This window comes from Typopeltis vanoorti, chromosome 1 (genome assembly GCF_054136105.1).
Source record: "Typopeltis vanoorti isolate ZY-2024b chromosome 1, IOZ_Tvanoo_1.0, whole genome shotgun sequence".
Classification (NCBI taxonomy): Eukaryota; Metazoa; Arthropoda; class Arachnida; order Uropygi; family Thelyphonidae; genus Typopeltis; species Typopeltis vanoorti.
The window spans coordinates 159,540,057-159,560,737 of record NC_143549.1 but is presented as its reverse complement, the minus strand read 5'-3'; the positions used below and the strand labels follow the sequence as shown (position 1 = coordinate 159,560,737).

The window sequence follows — 20,681 nt, the reverse complement described above, 5'->3', positions numbered from 1 at the left end:
AACAGATATAAAGTATTGTACAATACTTGAATCGCCCTCACTAATGAGTTACAGAAACGGGGAATTTATGTAACTAAGAAATAAAGAACGTTAGACATTATTATTATTATTACTTGATCCCTCCAGGGAATCCAAAGACTCATCGAGCGAGGATGGCTACTTTACAACTCTCTGTCTTCACCACTCAATCCACCAACTACACCAACGGCATCTGCTTCCCGCCATTATTATTTTCACAGACAATCACAATCATCCGTGCCCACGGAGGAATTCTAACCCACAGCCTTTTGGCTATCCACTCGGCCAACCAGACCGGCAGAAATAATAAGGGTAAGTAAAAAAATACCACGCCCAACGTGGGGTTCGTACCCATGACCCCGAAATTAAGAGTTTCGTGCTTTACCCTCTGAGCTAACCAGGCATTCAGCGTACCTATTCTATTATGATGCTTTTGTGTATAAATATGTCTGGAAAATAACGAAATAATAATAATAAATAAATAAATAAATACATAAAAATGTGAGGGAATGAAAAATAAGGAGAAGAAAAGCTATGCCTTAATAGATAAAAAACCAAACGATACGTACTCGCGTGAATTTCGCGGTGTCACTTTGGCGGTTTTTCTCCTTGAGCTCCTGAATAAAATTAATCATAAGCATAGCAGACTGATATTTTCCAATTATGAATAAAAATTACTAACTGCATTTGTTAATAAAATCATCTCTCTCTTCTCAATCATATGTTCCTATTTGATTCATAAATTTATATAAATGCAAGCGACCCACTAGCTTTTGCATCACCAAAGATTAACTGCCAGCGGTGTCTTTGTGATAACTGGAAGTTAGCCAATTACTTACATGGGGAATTCGAATGTACCGTGGGGAGATGCGATAAGGCGATCTCCAATCCTTCAATCTCTCATTTCCGTCAATCGCTCAGACCGCCTCTTCAGGGGATAAACGGTATGGGTGATTGACAGATAGGGTAATCTTTATAATATTGGGTAATCTTTATAATAGTAGCGTCCCACAAAGAGTCAATCCTTTTTATAGGCTTTATAACGTGACATTTGGACAATGCATGGATGCACTGATATGGAGCATTATATCAATACGTATTAGTTACTTATTACAGATTTCCTAGCTTAACAATTTCTTTCTAATTATCCAACCTTCGATGTCTTAAATTGATATGATATCTTTATTAAGAAAGAGAAAACAGTGTCTATCAATTCTTAAATTCGATTCGGTATTTCGACTAAATGCCGAATCATTTGAAGCATTTAGTGTGGTAATATTATTATTTTCACAACATTAATGGCATCCGTTCTTCAGTAATGAAGAACATGATTTCATTTACTACTAACCAACAAATTCTGAAATATTCATTTATGGAAGAGGTGGTAGCTGCCAGCCACACTTTACACATTTCATAGTCCCTTTTGCATCGCGGTAATATCGATATTGACTGTCTTAGCTACTGTATCGAGGGTATATATATATCAATTACTAAAGATTACAACAGCGATCACAACCGAGTTCTCTTTAATGTCCTTCCTGTAGTAGAGGTAAGTTCTACACTTTAGTGTAGAACTTACCTCTCATGCTTAGGTATATGTAAAACCACCTTGTTAATCAATGAAACTTTCATTTTTTTCCTATTGAAATTCAACATCTTAATTCTGGTTAATCCACGCATTGCAGTTTGTCTGAATATATATATATATATATATATATATATATATATATATATATATATATATATATATATATATATAAGGGACCACTTGCAATTTGGAAATCGAATTCGTTTGGATACAATTACACATCCAATACATAGTAAATAGATGTATAATTATTATTTGCCAATTCTACAATTAACAATATTTCATATTGCTACTGCTTATTCTCAAGCGTGTAATTCCCGTAATTTTGAGAGAAGACCATTTTCACAAAAGTATTTCTCTTGTAACTAAAGCACAAATTCCAATTTTCTATTAGTCTTCCCATTGTACTAATTGAGTACGGCGAGATGACGTCACGAAAGTGAATAGCTGTTTTTGTTGCTTTTAATTAATGCAAGAGTCCAAATTGAATATTAATTCAACGGTGTTCCAACAGAGTTTCCTTCTATCATGATGAACTCGAAAACTGTTTTAACTCATTCTTCCTAGTAACGAAATAAATTTAAATCTCGAATAGTTACTGCTTTGCATTTTGAAATATTAGATATGACTGTTAGAATATCTGACAGGTAGTACACTTAGCATTAAGTTTGCACTTCTTTCCAGTTTTGACTATTTACTTAATCCCATAAGCCCTTAAGCACTAAGCTATATTCTGCCAAACAGCTTACTAAGCTGGCAAATTAAATGATTACTTAAGTTCTAATTAATTAATTCTGCGCACTTTTTATAACGAAGAATGCTGACTAAAATGCAATTAAAAGATAACGTAAAATCAGTTGATCAAAAATAATGCGACGAAACCTGTTGAATGCTCATTTAAAATAATTTTGTGTATATCGTCAGTTTGGAATTTCCTATTAATCTAAAATTACTCAAAAAAGTATATTTGCCCTGATTTATGCCCATATATGTTTATATATTTTTTATGAAGTTCTACATTCGTGAATCACGTATATATCTGTAACGAAAAGCTTATTTTTATAAGTTTTTCAGTTCTCGACTATTTTATTTTACAAAACTGAATCGATGGGTTCTTTTTTCCTTCTTCTTTATAAAGATCAAGGATATTAAATTTATATACGAACAAATTTACTCTGTTAACTTTATCACACGTAAATGTATAATTGAGTCAATCTTTTTTTGAATCACCCTGTATATAATGTAAGGATCAGGAACACGAGATGGCGACAGTTGGCTGCTGTACTAGTTGGCCAGTGAACTAGACGGCGCCTCCCTAGGAGACGAAGCTTCACTCTTTTAATTCTTATTGATTTACTAACCTTACTTGGTTAAGAAGTCGCACTTAGCACTCCTCTCTAGTAATGTATCAACCGATGTGCAACGTGTTAAGAATCGTTCATTTGCTACTATGGGAATCATCTCTGCGATTTCAAAACTTCTGCCATTGAGGGTACAATATGAATAAATCAGAGATTTATTACAAGATAAATTAATAATTAAAAGATTATTCTTTCAAGATTATTACAAAAGAAGCCTAATAATTTATCTTGTAATAAAAGTTATATTATTTTTAATCGTATTTGTTTGTTTTGTTTCATTTTCTGCATTATACTACTTTATTATCTGCCAATTTCTGCATTATATTTCATACACATATTCTCACTTCCCACTTCTGATACTCTGATTTACTTCTGGTAAAGGCTAACCACTCGGTCAACCAGGCCGGCGATGACGTAAATATTTTGATAATGTACAACATTATTTTTTATACAAAATTATACAGCAATAATTTAAGACAAACCTATTCATTTTGGCTTAGACATTAATGCATTGAAGACATAATATTGTTGTAATTTTGCCACTGCAAATGGTTCGTTTGAAAACAAAATTGAAACGCTGCAAAAAAATCAGTCTATGGTTATTAAATTTAGTTGAATAAATAAATCCTAATAAATTCGTCAGTTGTACCCAAATCCAGTAAATTATGTTGAACCATTTCTAAATTCAATAAATGCTACCGCATTTCAGTGTACAGGTTTTAATATCACTTATAAACATATGCCAAGTTTTGGAATAAGAATACATCACTTGAAACTAAAATTGAAGCATGCACTTTCTAAATCCAATATTTTATTAAATTCAATTCAGTCAGAGCTGAATTATTATAATTTATATTTTCCGCTCGTTTTTCGTCTTTGCACCTTTATCCCCTGCAATCTTTTTTTCTTTTGGAATGTTAATTGGCTTGGATAAATTTCAAACTTCTGACATTATTTGAAATAATGACAGAAGAACAGGAAATGATAAAAAAAATTTCACTAATCGGTAGAATGGAATTAAAATGGAACTCAGCGTTTATGGGAAAGATACGATCTCGCCTTTTATTCTTCAAAGGGAAAAGGCGAGACCATTTTTCCCTAACTCACTTTTAAAGAAGGATAAGCAGCCTGTCTCCATCTTTGCCATCACAAATAGTTAGGCCAAGGCTATCAACGATTTTAATAGATATCCACCGAGAGGAGAGGAGAGTACAGCAGCCAACTGTCGCCATCTCGTGTTCCTGATCCTTACATTATATACAGGGTGATTCAAAAAAAGATTGACTCAATTTTTTAAGTCTATATATCAAACATAGAACTAGTGACAAATATGATGGAAAGTATATTTGATTATACTCACAATAAAGTTTATAGATGTTCAGTTAACGTTTATAGATTTTCAATTAAAGTTTATAGATGTTCAATGTCCCCCCCCCCTCTGGCTGCACGGATAATATCAAGACGGTAGCTGAATTCATTCCATATCCGAAGAAAAATGTCCGAGCTTTTTCCCTCACACAGACAAACCTGTTTACTCAAATTGATAATTCCAACGACAAATGCTCTTCCTCGTTGGAGATTTATTGTTAAAACAACGACGAAACGAACGCTGCACTGCATCGCCGACTCGGTTTTAATGAGCTCACGAACGTAAAACATTGTGTTCTGCATAGTAGCCATTTTGCTCACAGCTAACGCTACTGCACGGCTGTGCGCTAGGCAAGTACTCTAGCGGTAGTATTTAAACTTTAGGACCTCCGCTTTCAAATGGTATGTAGATCATTCACATACGATGTATAGTTCAAGAAATACAACCGTACAAAATTGAGTCCATCTTTTTGAACCACCCTGTATTATTGTCTAAAATCGACTATGAATGAGTTCTACGGTCGATTTTCTTGAGTTACGAAAGAAAAATTCCGTGACAGAGATGGAATGACTCGGAAACCAGTGGAAGAAAGGATTAGAAAATAGTTCTTCCTCTAATCAGCGATTAAAAACAAACTTATATCTATCTTTCTTCTCCAGATTAACACTTTGGATGTAAATGATATTTCCATTAGATACACTGTATAGTTTATGGTGTTTATGATTTGTATTAAAAGTTGGAGTTGTTTCATTTTTTTTTTCACTTACGCCATTTTGATGGCAAAATTAAACGATACAATTGCCCACAGTATCTAGGGTGTACTATTTTACGAACTGAATGGTGAAGACCATAAGAATGCTATTACAAAACGCATCATTTTTATGATTGTGTGCTATCATTTAGTGGTTATTGAAATTACTGCAGGTGAATCAATTTATCCCCTTCGCATGGACAGTAACTTGTTTCATTTCTTATTTAAATGTATTAGAATTATACTTTTGTTTTTGTTTTTAAACAAAAGTTTTTAAATAAAAACTAAAATAGTTTAGTCTAAAAGACATATAAATATTGTATGGCTTTAGAGATGCTTCCACATATCAGTCGAAATTTCTGCTTTATGAACAAGCTTAGGAGCCTAATACACAGAGAACACTTTAAATACTAATCTACCAATAAATACCAATATATTTAAATACTAATTTACTAATTTACTAATTTACTAATTTTAAATACTAATTATATGAAGAGCCAAAGACTTTTCATATAATTGAAGCCTTTGGCTCTTCATATAATTAGTAATTTATTAGGATACCTTCTTAGCAATTCTCATAGAAGGGGTGTAAGTTTTGCTCGCTACAAACTTGGTATTAACTAGGTCTACCTACTCACTAATGAGACCTCAATAAAGGTTGAAACCGGTCTGGGTAGTGACCGTCTCTCATAATGTAGAACAGTAATACAGCTCCTAGGAGTTAAGTTCACATTATGAGTAAATTCCAAGAATAGTGATCGGAGCTTGCTCCACCCTTACTATGAGCTGCCGCTTTTGAGTTTCTTATTCGGCTAAGAAACAATATGGGATATAATATCGCTGAACTTAAATACTAATTTACTGTTGATAATTGTATTCTATATTTTTATGGCTTCATTCTTAATTATGTCTCATTTCATTAAAATTTTTCCAATCGAAACTTTATCATAATATTAAAACTACACTTACATTTAAAATATAGTAAAATGTTGATATAAGAAAATGAATGCTAAAACGATCAGTAATATGTTCTTAAAATGCTTTAGCCAACATTTTATAAAACCGGAATGTTTTGGTTTCTAAAATGATACCGTAGGCTTTGTTTGTTCGATAAAATTTACACATATATGACTTCCATGATGTTCATATCTTGCATACTTTGGTCTATATGTTTATAAAGCATGTAAAACATACGCATGAGAGAAGAAAAAACATCTTTATCATGTTAATACGACGGAAAAAATTCCATTCTGCTGAGACAGTCACCTCAAATGGCTATTGAAAAGTGGAAAGTAATTCATGAAATTCTCTCTCTCTCTCTTAGAGAAATCCCACCAGCAACATCAGATGGAAAAATTCTGAAGTATTCCTTTATAGAATATGCCTGTAATACGTGATAGTTTACCAAATTCCGGAATAATAATAGAAACGGATTCTCCTTTTTCTCCACAGGTTCTGTTCCCTTGAAGTATAAGGAATTATCCCGATCAAATGACTGCGGCATGGAAGTCTTCTTTGCACGCTATAAGGATCCACTATCGTATTTACTGTTGGCTTAAAGTCAATTGAATAAAACACTGTATTTGGTATAGAGAGAAGAATTCTGGATAATTTAACTCTTAGCCTTTCCATGGTACTAATGTACTACAGATTTAGACCATCTCAGGAATGAGTTTATCATTAAAAGGATAACTAGAATGCTCTCATTTCTGCAATTGTACGTTTTTCGGTGTTTGGCGGCATTTTCATCGGTATATGAATGATTTAATACTTCGAAAGAATTTAATAAATGAAACGGAATTCAATTGAATACAAGCTTATCTCTAGCATTTAAATAAAATTTCAGAAAAGTTTGAAATTTAATAATAGTTAGCACAGCATATATTAGAAATTTAATTTTCCTTAGCAATATTGCATTTTTATCTTAGGGATTGAATGTTTAAAAAGTCAACATTTTCATTACAATGGATTTTATTTTCCATATCATGTTACTCCAAGCGTGCAGCTACTTTTTTTTTATTTTTTGAGAGGAACGTAATACGTCGCATCCAAAGACCTTATTTTTTATTCAATATTAACAAATAGTCACATAATATGTGAATGTATTTCATTCAATAAAATATACCAACACATTTCAATTCAGAATTACTTTAATTTGTAGTGCTTGCAATCAATAAGTACGATATTGTTTTCGCCTGTTAATAGTATTTCAATAACTGATTGGTAATATTCTGCTACATAAACGATGTAGCAGAATATTCTACATTTTTAGAATAGAAGTGTGCAGTTGAGTATAATAAATTACTCTGAAAAAATTATTTCTCAATAAAATAGGAAAAGTATATTTCGAAAGCTTTGGAAATGTAAAGGGAAATGCATCTTGTTACAGTCAGATTTCAAACACAGAATAAAATAGAACAGAATAGAATAAGCGAATTAATTTTACATTTGTTGTTCTTTTGATGCATTGTAACGTGAAGATAATATGTTAACCAAATTCTGAGGAGCCTTTATTATTACTAAATTTATTAAAAGGAAGACATTATAAAATGTAGACGCTTATGAACTTCATCTGGTATAGTGCAGAATTATTCCTAAAAATTAATATTTTTTTGCTTCTTGAAATATTTTATAATAATACTCCGGCTGATACTCGGAAATACTTATGAACTTGATTTTTTGTCTGAGTTTGATAAAGTGGGTAGCATTTTTCACCAGAAACTTTTCCTATGAATTGTAGATAATTTGTTATTTATTTCAGAATAATGTTTATAAATTTAAACCTAGCGTGAAGGGGGAAAATGATACTGCTGTTTAATCAATTAGATGATGGAAAATATGAATCTCAGTTTATGTTTTTGTTGCAACAATAGGTTTAATGATCACGTTGACGAATCATAGACTGGGCATTGTAGGATCCGATACAAAATATTAAAAAATATGTATATCATGGAAGTGGGTCAGAGTAAAGCTATTTTACTCCAACTGCATTAATGATACTACTATCTAGATTATTTTGTTTCTGAGTTGTCAGCAAAAACACTAAATTCATGTTGAATTTTTTCTTGACAATTATTCATAAGACTATTACACTTTTTTTATATAATCTTATCAAGTAGCTTTATTTTATCCTCCTACATGTTTCGCAAATTTTTCTATTGGCATCCTCAGGGAATACAAACTAGTAAGCAAAAATGAAGGTTACAGACTAGGTTATAACTGATGGTTCTAATTCATACAAAAATTCATACTCATTCATTCATACATTGGTATTGTCGCGCACAATACCAATTTTTTGTATGAATTATACCATCAGTTATAACCTAGTTTGTAACCTTCATTTTAGCTTACTAGTTTGTATTCCCTGAGGATGCCAATAGAAAAATTTGCGAAACATGTAGGAGGATAAAATAAAGCTACTTGACAAAGATTATATAAAAAAAGTGCAATAGTCTTAAGACTAAATTTACTTTAAAATTACATAATCGAAAGTTACTCACTGTGAATGCAATTCTTGATGCAACCCCAAAAAAAAGGATCTCCTTATATTGGTCATTGCTAGAATATAAGTTTTCGGGAGTTGAAGAAAAGAGAACTAAAAGGAAAAAGAAGTAGAATAGAATGGCTGAGGAAAGAGCAGACTGAGGTTTCCCCGTTGCCAATATGTTTCTTCTTTCTTTAACATTTTTTTCTGCCCACCTCCTTTTTTGTTCACACTCTTCTTCCCTTTCATCAACTTTCAGAAGAGTAATCTGCTAAAAATGATCAGAGAAACGAAGTTATTTCTACTGCACCAAGAAAGACAACAATCATTGACGAGTAACTTTTTCAATCCCGTAACTTTAAATTTAATCTAAGTGTTTTGGCAGGCGACGCGAAATTAAAATAATTGCCTAGTTACTAATGTAGTTTTAAATTTCACACAACGAAGAACTTTCTTGATTCAGAAAGAAATGTATGAGCATTTATTCTCTTGAATAACTTTATCAACTTGTTGCAGTAATCGCCATTTTCAGGGGTGCTGATTTGGAAGATTTTGAGCAAAAAGCACATCCCACTGAGAAAAACGTAAAATGAAAGCGTAAATTATATGCCCTGATTCAAATGAGTATCGATTGAAATAAAACCATAAAGTAATGACTAAACTAACGATACAGTCCAATCAATAATTTGTTTGTAGTTGATTTGATTACGGCGTACATCAACTGAAATCTCTTACTGTAGCTGAAAGAGGAGCGACTTTTATTTATACTCCACAACAACAACAACACACACGCACGCACGCACGCACGCACGGTGTTAAGCATTTGAGAAATATTAGTAAATTCTGAACAGACTAAAATGCATAAATCAATTGTTGTTTAGTCTTCAGTCTTCAAATATTAAGTAAAACTAATCGGAAACATTTATTCTGCTGAAATATACCCCATAGAGACCAAAGATCATATTAAGAATCTGACTGCAGTTTCCCAGTTCCATATATTCAAAGTGCAGATGTTTGAAAATAAATTGAACCATTTCGAATATTTCTTGCTCAGTAAATAGGATTCGTGTAGTCTGTAAAGAAATTGACATAGTAATATTGTTATAATCGTACAAATGCTCAATGTTCACATTGATGTTCATATAAAACACATCAAAGCCACTATAAGGAAAAGATAGTCTCACACTGAATGATAAAATCTAACTGCAAAGGATTCACAAACATCCTTGCCTTAATATGATTAGATCTGGTGAAAAATATCTGATTTTGATTTTTTTCCCCTCTCTGTTTGTCTGATGGGCGTGTAACTACCTCAAGATTTAATTAATTTTTTTTTTAAAGATTACCTAGTATTGTCATTAATCTCTTGGCGAAATCTATAGAAATCACATATTGGACTCGAGAGAAGAAACTTGATGATTTCCTAGAAGTTCAATCAGCTTTCTGCTATAGTTTCGTATCAGCTTTTCCACCAGATTAATTCTTTAGAAATCAAGTTCCTGGTACTAATTGAAACCACGAAACAGCAAATATAGAAAGATTAGGAAGGAATGAAACCGTCGATTGCTAAACCAAAGAAAGAAAAAGTAGTTCTTTCTTAAGTGTACAAGTTTAGTTGACAGACACTGGGTTTCTTACTTGGAGATTTCAGATGAGCTGCAGACTGCAATAATAAACCTTCGTAAACGTTAATTTACTTCTTGATAACAGATAGGAATTTAAGTTGAGATTTAAGAGAAGAATTTTCATTGTTGAAAATACCAGTGGAATAGTCTTCATCACCTGGCTACGGTAAATTTATGTAACTTTCAGAAATATGTATGGAAAAAAATAAAATTAATAAAACAAATAAATAAGGTGAGAGAATGAATGTGAAAAGAAAGATAAACTGAGTAAACTTACACAAGCTACCGTAACGGGTGAAATTCATGGTATGCGCTTGGATTTAAAACAGTGATGATTAGTCAGTGTATGGTGTCAGTGCACTGATTTGGCTGATCTCAAACTGCGGCTGAAGCTTTCTTTTCATTCGGATGCTCCAGTTTTACCATCAAAAATATAAAACCTCCCTTGAACACATTTTAGACTTATTCAGTTACATGAGTAAACCTGGATATTTTGTGGAGCTCATGCCTTTGCCACCCTAGATGGACAGACATGTCTCTTGCTTGAAGGCAGATATGATATTAATAATAAGAAGAATAAATTACTAAAAAAAGGAATAAGTTCATGTGTGATTAAAGTGTAATTTAGAAGCACTTTTATCTTTTTTCTAAATTCACAAGTATATCTCTTCGAATTTTGTCTTATCTTAGGAATTAACAGCGCAAAAGTCTCTCTGCAATAAGACATCAGTTTCTTGAACATTTCTTAGAATCATATTCCAGCTGACAATCTCACTATGGTTTTATGCATTTCCAAAGATTTTATATAGAACATATTGGCTGATTTTCAGGGTTATTTCCAATTAACTGTCAATATCCTTTTTTTTTTTTTTCCCATAATAACTGTTTGCAAATTTCGTGAAAATAGTCTCTGGGGAAAATGACAATTTTTAACTAGACAGATCACTTTTGTATTCCTCGGTTTATTACTCTTTATTCCACGCGTATCTCAGGGTGTGGTTACACTGCTCAGTTCTGCCGGTGATGAGCACGTGTTTGGTGCAACAGCGGAAGTTGGTTGAAAAGGTATTTCATATATTCATTAGGCTAGACGACAACTATATCTCCGAATTATCTTTCATCAAATAAATGATAGATGCTTTATCGACGTCTATTTTCTTCATAGAATTATGCGAAATCATAATTGTCATCGTCAAGTATTTCCCATTGCAGTAAATGATCAGGATTTTTGTGTGTGTGTGTGTGTGTGTGTGTGTGTGTGTGTGTGTGTGTGTGTGTGTGTGTGTGTGTGTGTGTGTGTGTGTGTGTGTGTGTGTGTGTGTGTGTGTGTGTGTGTGTGTGTGTGTGTGTGTGTGTGTGTGCGTGCGTGCGCTCGCGCGCTTGTGTTGCTGCAGAGAAACGAATCGATCGCTATTGCATGGCGATGCTGATTTTGACAGCCTAATTACGCGGTCTCTGAACAGGTCAAGTAGTCGGCAAAAGATAAGCACACACAAGAGCGACAAAGAGAAGAAATTGAGAGGAGGTGAGAAGAGAGTGAAAAGAAAGAAAGAAAGAACTAAAAACGAGGAAGAAGTAATGTATACTATATTTACAATTTTTACCTATATAAAATTGATATAATTTCTAGCCATATATAATCTGCGTTATCTCTGTAATTCAAGAAATATTATCTAATGAGTTCATGAAAATAAAAAGAAATGTAATAAAAATATATATACTTAATTAATGTGAACATGTTCTCGTCATATAATCAATATTGGCCTGTGCTGTTAACAAAAAAAACCATTAAAGCATCTTCAAATTACTTTTCTGTATAGTCCGATATCTGCCACAGATCTACCAACAGTGTATTTATCTTCATGTTAGAATATCCATTTATTCCACTTTTCCTAGTTGGAAAATGTTTCCAATTTCTTTGCCGGCTCTGCGAAGCCGCAATGATATTTTATTTTATTATTTCATTGAGGATGCGATGAACGGCTTTTCATTTGCAGGTGAGTCAAGTCGTTGCGGCATGGTTTTCCCCCTGCAAAATAAACAAATAAATAAAAATAAAAACTGAGCAACTTGCGGGGAATACACGTAGATAACGCACATAATACATTGAATTTATAGTATTAGTTTTCTTAGCCGTAATTCAACGAAATGATTTTTGCTTTCTCTGCGCATGAGCCAAGTAACGCGTCGTGTTTCCAAGTATATGATCATACGAATCATATGAACTTCTTCTTCTTAACATGCTTCATATCCAAATAGAAAATGTATGATGTATTCAAGGAACGAATCCTCGTATAATTATAATTTTGCAATAAGCATACTATATTTTAATGCAAAAATATAAGTGCAAAATATACCATTATAATCTAGATTAGATATTAAGAACCAGCGGCTTCGAGCGAGATTCTACATTATGCTGTGCTTAGTGTTTTGTATTTTAATTTGGTCTTTTATGATTTAATGCAGAAAAATAAGTAACTTTATTTAAACATAAAACATGATTTATCTTTACATATGTAATTATAATCCATGGTTGAAAATTGTGGTGAAAAAATTCACCACAGCGAATTTTTTTGCCATTAAGTCTGATATTTGTTAATTTATTAAGATTTACTCAATCTACAAAATGAGAGCGTGTGTTTCAATCTCTGAAGTAAATTCTCAAAACTCCAGCTGAAATGAACCATCACTTAATAGAAAGGTGTTGTCTCCCTGATATCTCTTTTATTGTTAACATGTGTGCGTTTTTTATGACGCTCCCAACAATGAAAAGTTGAAACCCTCTAAATACACTGGCTGCATGAAAATTAACTGAAAGCAGTACGTCGAAAAGCAGTCAACTAACAACATTTAATCGAACAACAGTTCACCGAAAAGGCAAATGATCTTAAAAAAAAAAAAAAAAAAACTCTTTAATTTTCGATGAATTTATCGGAACATTTTTCTTGCGAATTAATGTTTTACAGTTTCTTTAACATTATTTACCACACTTTTAATAATTAGTTTGTTTTAGAAAGTATACTCTGATTTGTACATATATACTTCAGAGTGTGGTTCAGTTAGTGATTCATCCTATAAAACAATTCGTCTTTGGATTATGCACAATACATATAAAACATTGCTTTGTCTAATTTTGTTAAAACACATTGTATGACTGAAATCAAATTCTACACATATTAATATAGCTCATAATTACTAATTCCAAATAAAAATTCACAATATTTTTGCTTGTGGTGGTGGGGACAAAAATTTCTCCCTTATCATTCTAGATTTGCAGTTGGCATTAATAAATAATCTAGTATTAGTAACAGGTACAATCGTGATACTAAATCCGTCCGACCATTGAAACCGTTCATGCATTTGGAGTGATGCCCCTAAGAGTTCCATAAAAATTTTGGATTCTGTAAGGAAATGAGATGTTAGATTGATAGGTATTCATTTTCTTCTGCAAATACTTCTAGGTTCACACTGTTCCTCAGAACTGGTATCAATAATTACCACACTCTAGGTGCCCAGCCTTTCGTGGGATGAGTTCTCCACAATAAATAAATACCATATATAGTTTTATTCTCCGTAATGTATATAGGAGAATATTACAATATGTATATTGTAATGTATATAGTTCTCTTCATTAAGTGAAAATGTATCCTATATAGAATTTTATTTCTCTTAATATTCAGGAATTTTAAACATATTAAAGAATAATCACTGGCTGAAAAAATCCTGTTCTGAGTATGCAAAGATAGAGAAACCTACGGTCGTATGTGGACTGCCTGCTGTTGCGATCAATTAGTTATAACTTCGATCTTTTCTTTGTCTATGATTTGATGTTATTCCAATGTCCGATATAAATACTTATTATTATTATTATTGTTGTTGTTGTTGTTGTTGTTGTTGTTTCTTTACACTCTAATTTTCAAATCGATCGGTGTGTAGTGAAAATGTTTTTTTTTTTTACAATTCATTCATTTTTAGTAATTATTTTATTATATGATGTTTGTGTTCCATGAACTGTGATGTCGAATTAACAATTTTTCGATGAATTGCATTTTCGTTAATTATGTTTCGAGTGAACGGGCTTTCTATGGATTTGTTTTACGTTAATCATTGTTCGATGAATTATTTTTCTATATAATATTTTTGTCTGTAAGTTAGGTTAAATAAACTGAGGATATTTCTCAATAAATAGATCACTATATTCTTCATACCATGCAGCATATAATAAACTGTAATCAAGATATTGATGTTCAGGTGGAGCAATGAAAATAATTTAAATAACCCCGTTATTAGCATTATTGGATTGAAACCTAAACAGCACCTTTTATGTAGTTTTGGTTTATGCTAATCCCACCCAACAAAAGTTGTAAACCTATAGTTCATTAATACCGAGGGATGACGAAGGGTTGGATAATTGGATAGTGTAAATACTAAAATGACAAAAATCATCTACCATATTCACCAATCCATGTCCACAATGTGACTTAAACCCACAGACCGTTGGTAGAGAGCGAAAACACTACCTCCTCGAACAATAAGGTCATCAAGTTGGTGATAAAGCAAATAATTTATTAATTCTGGAGCACTTTCTACTTGTTATGTGAGCAAAAATGTATTTATTGTTTATGAGCCTCTGAACCAGCATGCGCTTTCCTACTAGGGTAAATGAAAGCAGGGAGGATGAAGAGAAAATTATGTATTAAAAATTAACCTAAACAAAAACTATGACTGGAGCGTTTAAAAATCTTTGGACTTCAGTAGGCCTTATTGGACTCAGTACACATGGAACAAACCATGGATATTAACACAACAGAAGAGAGAAATGTCCAGTCCAAATAAAAATAGCACACAAAAAAAACAAATAGTAACTCGTCAAAACATCACATGTACATCGCTCGCCGAAGAATTTCCCAATACTTTAAACCACGCAACATTTCTCAGAGAAAAAAAAAATTGAACTCCGTTTTTCTTTGTTTTTATGTTAAGAGAAAGATCATGAGGTTTCGCAGTGTTGTGCAAATGATTCCCTTTCATTAAATATTTCGGGGATTAATCAGTCAAAGAAGATCCCAAGATACCGGTCTTTTTTAATGTTCATTTAAAGAAAGTAGAATGCATAATGGAAAGGAACGATTCATTTAGTAAGTTTCTTTTCTTCTAAGATGTTCTTTCACCTTCACTGACTGAAGTATACAAATCTAGAGTGCATGAAATGACTGAATGAGGTATAAAAAGCCTTTCCCCTCCTTCATCAAATCCCCTTCAGAAGAATAGGAGATCCATGGAATACTTGTTTCCCACCTAGTGCTTCTTGGTATTTCTTTCCTATGATTTTCCATCTGCACACACATAAACACATACACATAGACACGCTCTTCGTACACTATCTTTTCATCCTCTATTTCCTCCCTCCCGCCCTCTCATCTCTTTTCAGCCACGACAACAGTTGAGTGGCGTTCTAATGATGTGTCTGCACGATACAAAACTCTTCTTTTTTCTGATGCACGAGCAGGTCAATTCTTTCTGGCTAGTAGGAAAAAAGGCAGATTGAGCAATGGTTATTGTACAGTCTAAACATGTGCATTCGTCAATAAATATTTTAATCAACTGCAATTCAAGCAGGTTTCTTCTTTTTTTCTTTTTATTATTAATCATTAATAGCATTTCCGGTTACAAAAAATTTTATTGCATGTAAATGATATAACACTATATTTCATTTTTGGGAATTCATTGTGTAAGCGCTTCCTTAGGGAAATTGAAAGTACGACAATTCAGAATCTGTTTGAGTTACATCTTACAACTGAGCTTTGTACTGATTTCTTCAACGCCATGTGCCAGTTATGAACCTCTTTGTTCATACCTCGCAATATAATCACTTTTTTTCTCTACACATTCTAATTGTAGCCCTTTATATCTTTTTAACAGATTAAAATGATTTGTGCTGAAGAAAAATATTTTAGAATTAAACTCGTAATCATGACATTGGTTGTTATACAAGCAGTTCCTTATATATTGAATAAGTTATACAATATAGTTGAACTATATTTAGTTTCATGCATTAAATTCTCTTTATTTGATGGTAATTAGCAAGTAATGCATTAGATAGTGATAGCGGTATGTACTGTGTCACATGACGTGATGGAGTAATCAGGTACATCGACATTCCCTGGAGAGAGAGAGAGAGAGACTGTGTGTGTGTGTGTGTGTGTGTGTGTGTGTGTGTGTGTGTGTGTGTGTGTGTGTGTGTGTGTGTGTGTGTGTGTGTGTGTGTGTGTGTGTGTGTGTGTGTGTGTGTGTGTGTGTGTGTGTGTGTGTGTGTGTGTGTGCTGTTGACCTTTCGCCGAACAAAAAATTATCTTTTTCCGAAAATCTGAAAAAAAAACCCAAAATCGTCATAATTTATATGTTCAGTGTAAACAATGTTAAAGTCATCTAGTTTTGGGTAAAGCATATTTTAGAGTTGTAAAGTGTGAAATAGAAAACTTCGTGTTCTGAAGACACATAATCAGACATGCTGGCTCGCTCATGACAAGACGCAGAGTTCGAAGTGGATACTATCTATCTAACAAATGCACTCATGTCGTAAGTTAAATGCAACAAAATTCACGAGTCAGCCTATATATACAGTAGATGTATGTTACACAGGAGATCTGTTACACTTTTTTTTTTCTTTTTGGTAGTAAGGGAACAATAACTTTTACCGACGAACATTTTCATATAATAAATTTAGTTTAATCCTTTATCTGTACTGTGTCACATGACGTGATGAAATAAACTTTCAACATTTTCATATCAAAGGTGCTCAATTGGTTTTGAGCCATTCAATATATAAATAAATAGACTGTTTTCCTTTTTACAAATAATTGAAAGATTACAGCCTTCGACAACGGCCATTACTAAGGTGCCGTTGTCAAAGGTTGTAATATATTTGCTTTTTTATTTTATGGATTATGATGATGATGATGATGATGATGATGATGATACGTTACTCTGAGCTTTATGCATCATTACTTTACCTTCACTAATATAATATCTAGAAACCTGCCGACAAGTACTTAAATTAATATAATTAATGATTCCGGTTCGTTACATAATGTAGAAAGTTCATCCAGAAATTACGGCCGTTAGGAAAAGATCCATGTTTACACCCCACCATTTAGTGCTACATAATTAGTCTTGTTATGGCGATATTCCACCCTCTACCTTTTCTCACTCAATTACATTAACTGCGGTTTCTTACACTCGCTCTGATGACGACGCCTACTAATTAAACGGTGTCAACATTAATTAGTACATCCACAACTAAGGAAATAAATTAAGGGACGCTATTGAATGTAAACTGCCGTTTTGGAGAGTGCATTACTCATATACTGCCCTCAGGTAAAACAATGTGGATGGATATACCCTGAAGAGCTCCACTGAAAGTGACCAGACTTCCGGAAAAATAGTTACACTCAGTGACGTAGATATTCCTTGAAACTACTTCCTCGATGCCATGTAGATTATGAATTTTATTATAAATTATACAAACCTTTCATCCTTTAAACAGTTTGATTTATTCCCAAGAAAGCGTGACGATTGTTTTATTTATTTATTTATTTATTTTTCTCATGCCAGAATTTCCTTTATTTCATCTCTTCATATATTTCTGGAGTTAGATATTTAGGCAGTAATTCTAGCATTAATGAAACAGAGCATTAATCCCTAGTATTACATTAAATATTTATTAATAGACAAGAGAAAGGTGAACACCAATCTTCCCTTCGATTCATTAGTTCGTGGCTAGTTGATGATTTCCGCATATTGAAAAATATGTGGAAAGTTAATTAATGCGGAAAGGAGATCTGGAAAAAAAATTTGGAAAAGAGAGGGAGATGGATGATGACAGACAAATATAGAGTGGGATTGTAAGAAGCTGTTGGACTAGAACTGGAGAGAATAAATCACTGCGGAGAGAAACTGCAAAGATGGTGAAACTTTTCAATATGGGTAAAATCCATACTTTTAAATTGAGAGATGACAAACAGCACATTAGGGGCATTTAGCGACCTTTCTCAGGAGATGCCTCATCCGGTTCACAAAAAAAGGACGATGAGAAAGAGAGGTCGAAGAGGTTTAAAATTATAATGAATGATAATTTAGATAAACATACGAAATCAAATTTATAAAATTTTACCAGTAGCTTAATCTTCACACACACACACATGCAAGCACACTTTACACACACACATGTGTGTGTGTGTGTGTGTGTAAAGTGTATGTGTATATATATATATATAATTGGATACACACTTCATTATATATACACACACACTTCTAGGAAAATTTTAATCTGTTATAATGGAGAATGTAATAATAATAATGGCTCTAAAGGAATATTGGAAAAGATATCGTTCGACACTCCTTTGCAGAAATCAATAGCTAAACTATGTTCGCACCATAATGGGATCTATATTAAATATTGCTAAGATCAGTCTTGCAGTTGGAGAAAAGTTCGACTCTGCGAATGCAAATACCTCGAATATCGCATGATATCCTGCGGCATCTACGTTCACCAGTTTCATTCTATTAATAACTCTTGTTTGTTTCATAGATTCATTTCCTAATGATTTTACTTCAGTAGATATGATTTCTGAAATTAAAGCCATGCATTATTTTAACGTTTATCGCTCAGTCATAAGTTTTCCTGATGAGGTTTTTTGTTTTTGCTGACCATAAGAATACGTTAGCATTCACATTATTTTATCTAGTTTTGTGCATGTACCACTGTTGTATGAGCGCATGTATAAACGACAAACCTCCGTATTATTTAAGAGAGAGGTTTCGACTTGAATAAATTTTCTTCATTTATTATCCACATGGACATGGTTACTCCACTGGCTACATGAAATAAACAAACACATTTTGCTATGATTCTATTTCTGTAGTTAAAAGGTGTCTCAGCCTGTGAAATACAACAGAGACTTTTGATACAATATGATAAGAATTTATGCTGCAGCAAAGCGCAGACAAGTCAGTTCACGTATAGAAAAAAATTGCTGAGCAAGTGATTGATGAAAAACGAACAGAATCCTGTTCATATCAATGCCTCATGAAGCATAAGCCCATGCAGTGTTTTTTTTTCTCTCAACGGGAAGGTAATTATTGATGACATGGCAAACCAGGTGTGAATTATGTAGAGTTATTTTTATGAACTCACCTAAACCAGACTTCATTTCCACAAAGTTTGGGCAAGACATTCTGAAGCAACCCACAGAGTAGCGTAGACAAAACTCTTTGGATATTTGTAAATCACCTTCTGATCCAATATTCTGAAGACGGTTTGAGACGCATTGTCATTGTGACGAAACGTAGATCTATCACTATAAGTAGAAAGGTAGAGGATGAGATATGGAATGGAAACAGATAGCTTACCATGTCAGAGAAAACATCCTACTCTTGAAAACGCCAACTCGAATGTTAAAAATGATGGAATGACAACAATAAGATCTGCATAGTATAATGAATTCTGCATGATATCACAAAACCAGCAATTGTGTAGTAAGTATAGCATTCCTTTCAAGGTGTGATTGTGTGAATTGCTGTATAGCAATTTCCATTATGAATCAAATTATAGAAACACTCAAGGTGTTACTTGAGGTCCAACAGCACCTAACATACAGGGTGACCCAGAATTAGCTATCTATTTCAGTGAAATTGGACGAGTTTTTAAAACAATCATGTTTAATGATGTTTATAATGTTTAATATGTATTATAAATGTAAAAATTTCTATTTTAGTTTTATTTTCATCTCCTTTGAGAACCTCAACCCTAATAATGAATACACAAAAACACATCTTTGTTGTAACATCTCGTATCAAAGGAGTGCGATGCAATGAAATCAAAAAAAGATTTACAAGGAAAACCGGTCACAGAACCGGTCCTACAGACAAAGCGATTCGTGAACTTGTGAACAAATTTAAAAGAACTGGATACGTACACCACGAGGCGGGAAGAGGACTCTCAAGGAGAGCACGTAACATTATCGAAGGAGTACGAAAATTGTTCGAGGATGGACCAACAACGTCGGCTAGGGAAGCCAGTCGAAGACTCAACATATCCAAAATAACAGTTCATAGAATCTTGCGTTCGACACTGACGACAAAGGCTTATCACATTCAGGTATTGCATGCCCTAAATGAAGAGGATTATCCAAATAGAGCAGCAAGATGTGCAGAATTTGTGGATCAGATCGAAAACGGAGGTTTATTGGATAACATCATATTCAGTGATGAGGCGACTTTCCACACGTGTGGTGAAGTCAATCGACACAAATTGTCATATCTGGTCCAATAAAAAACCACCTGAAGTCATAGAATGGCAAAGAGATTCTCCAAAAGTTAACGTGTCGCTTGGAATGACTAAATCCAAACTTTATGGCCCTTTCTTCTTTCGGGAAGCATCTGTAACAGGTATCGTCTCCCTTGATATGCTTCAGCAGTTTCTCG

The 20,681-nt window shown here is 33.1% G+C and overlaps 1 protein-coding gene across 1 annotated transcript in view; it reads left to right on the top strand.

Moving 5' to 3' along the window:
- LOC150110581 (uncharacterized) overlaps positions 1–20,681 on the top strand; it is an 851,360-nt gene that overhangs the window by 258,254 nt on the left and 572,425 nt on the right. The window contains 1 exon segment of the mRNA XM_090402114.1: positions 19,973–20,488. Within this exon segment, the coding sequence (XP_090258240.1) occupies positions 19,973–20,488 (516 nt within the window).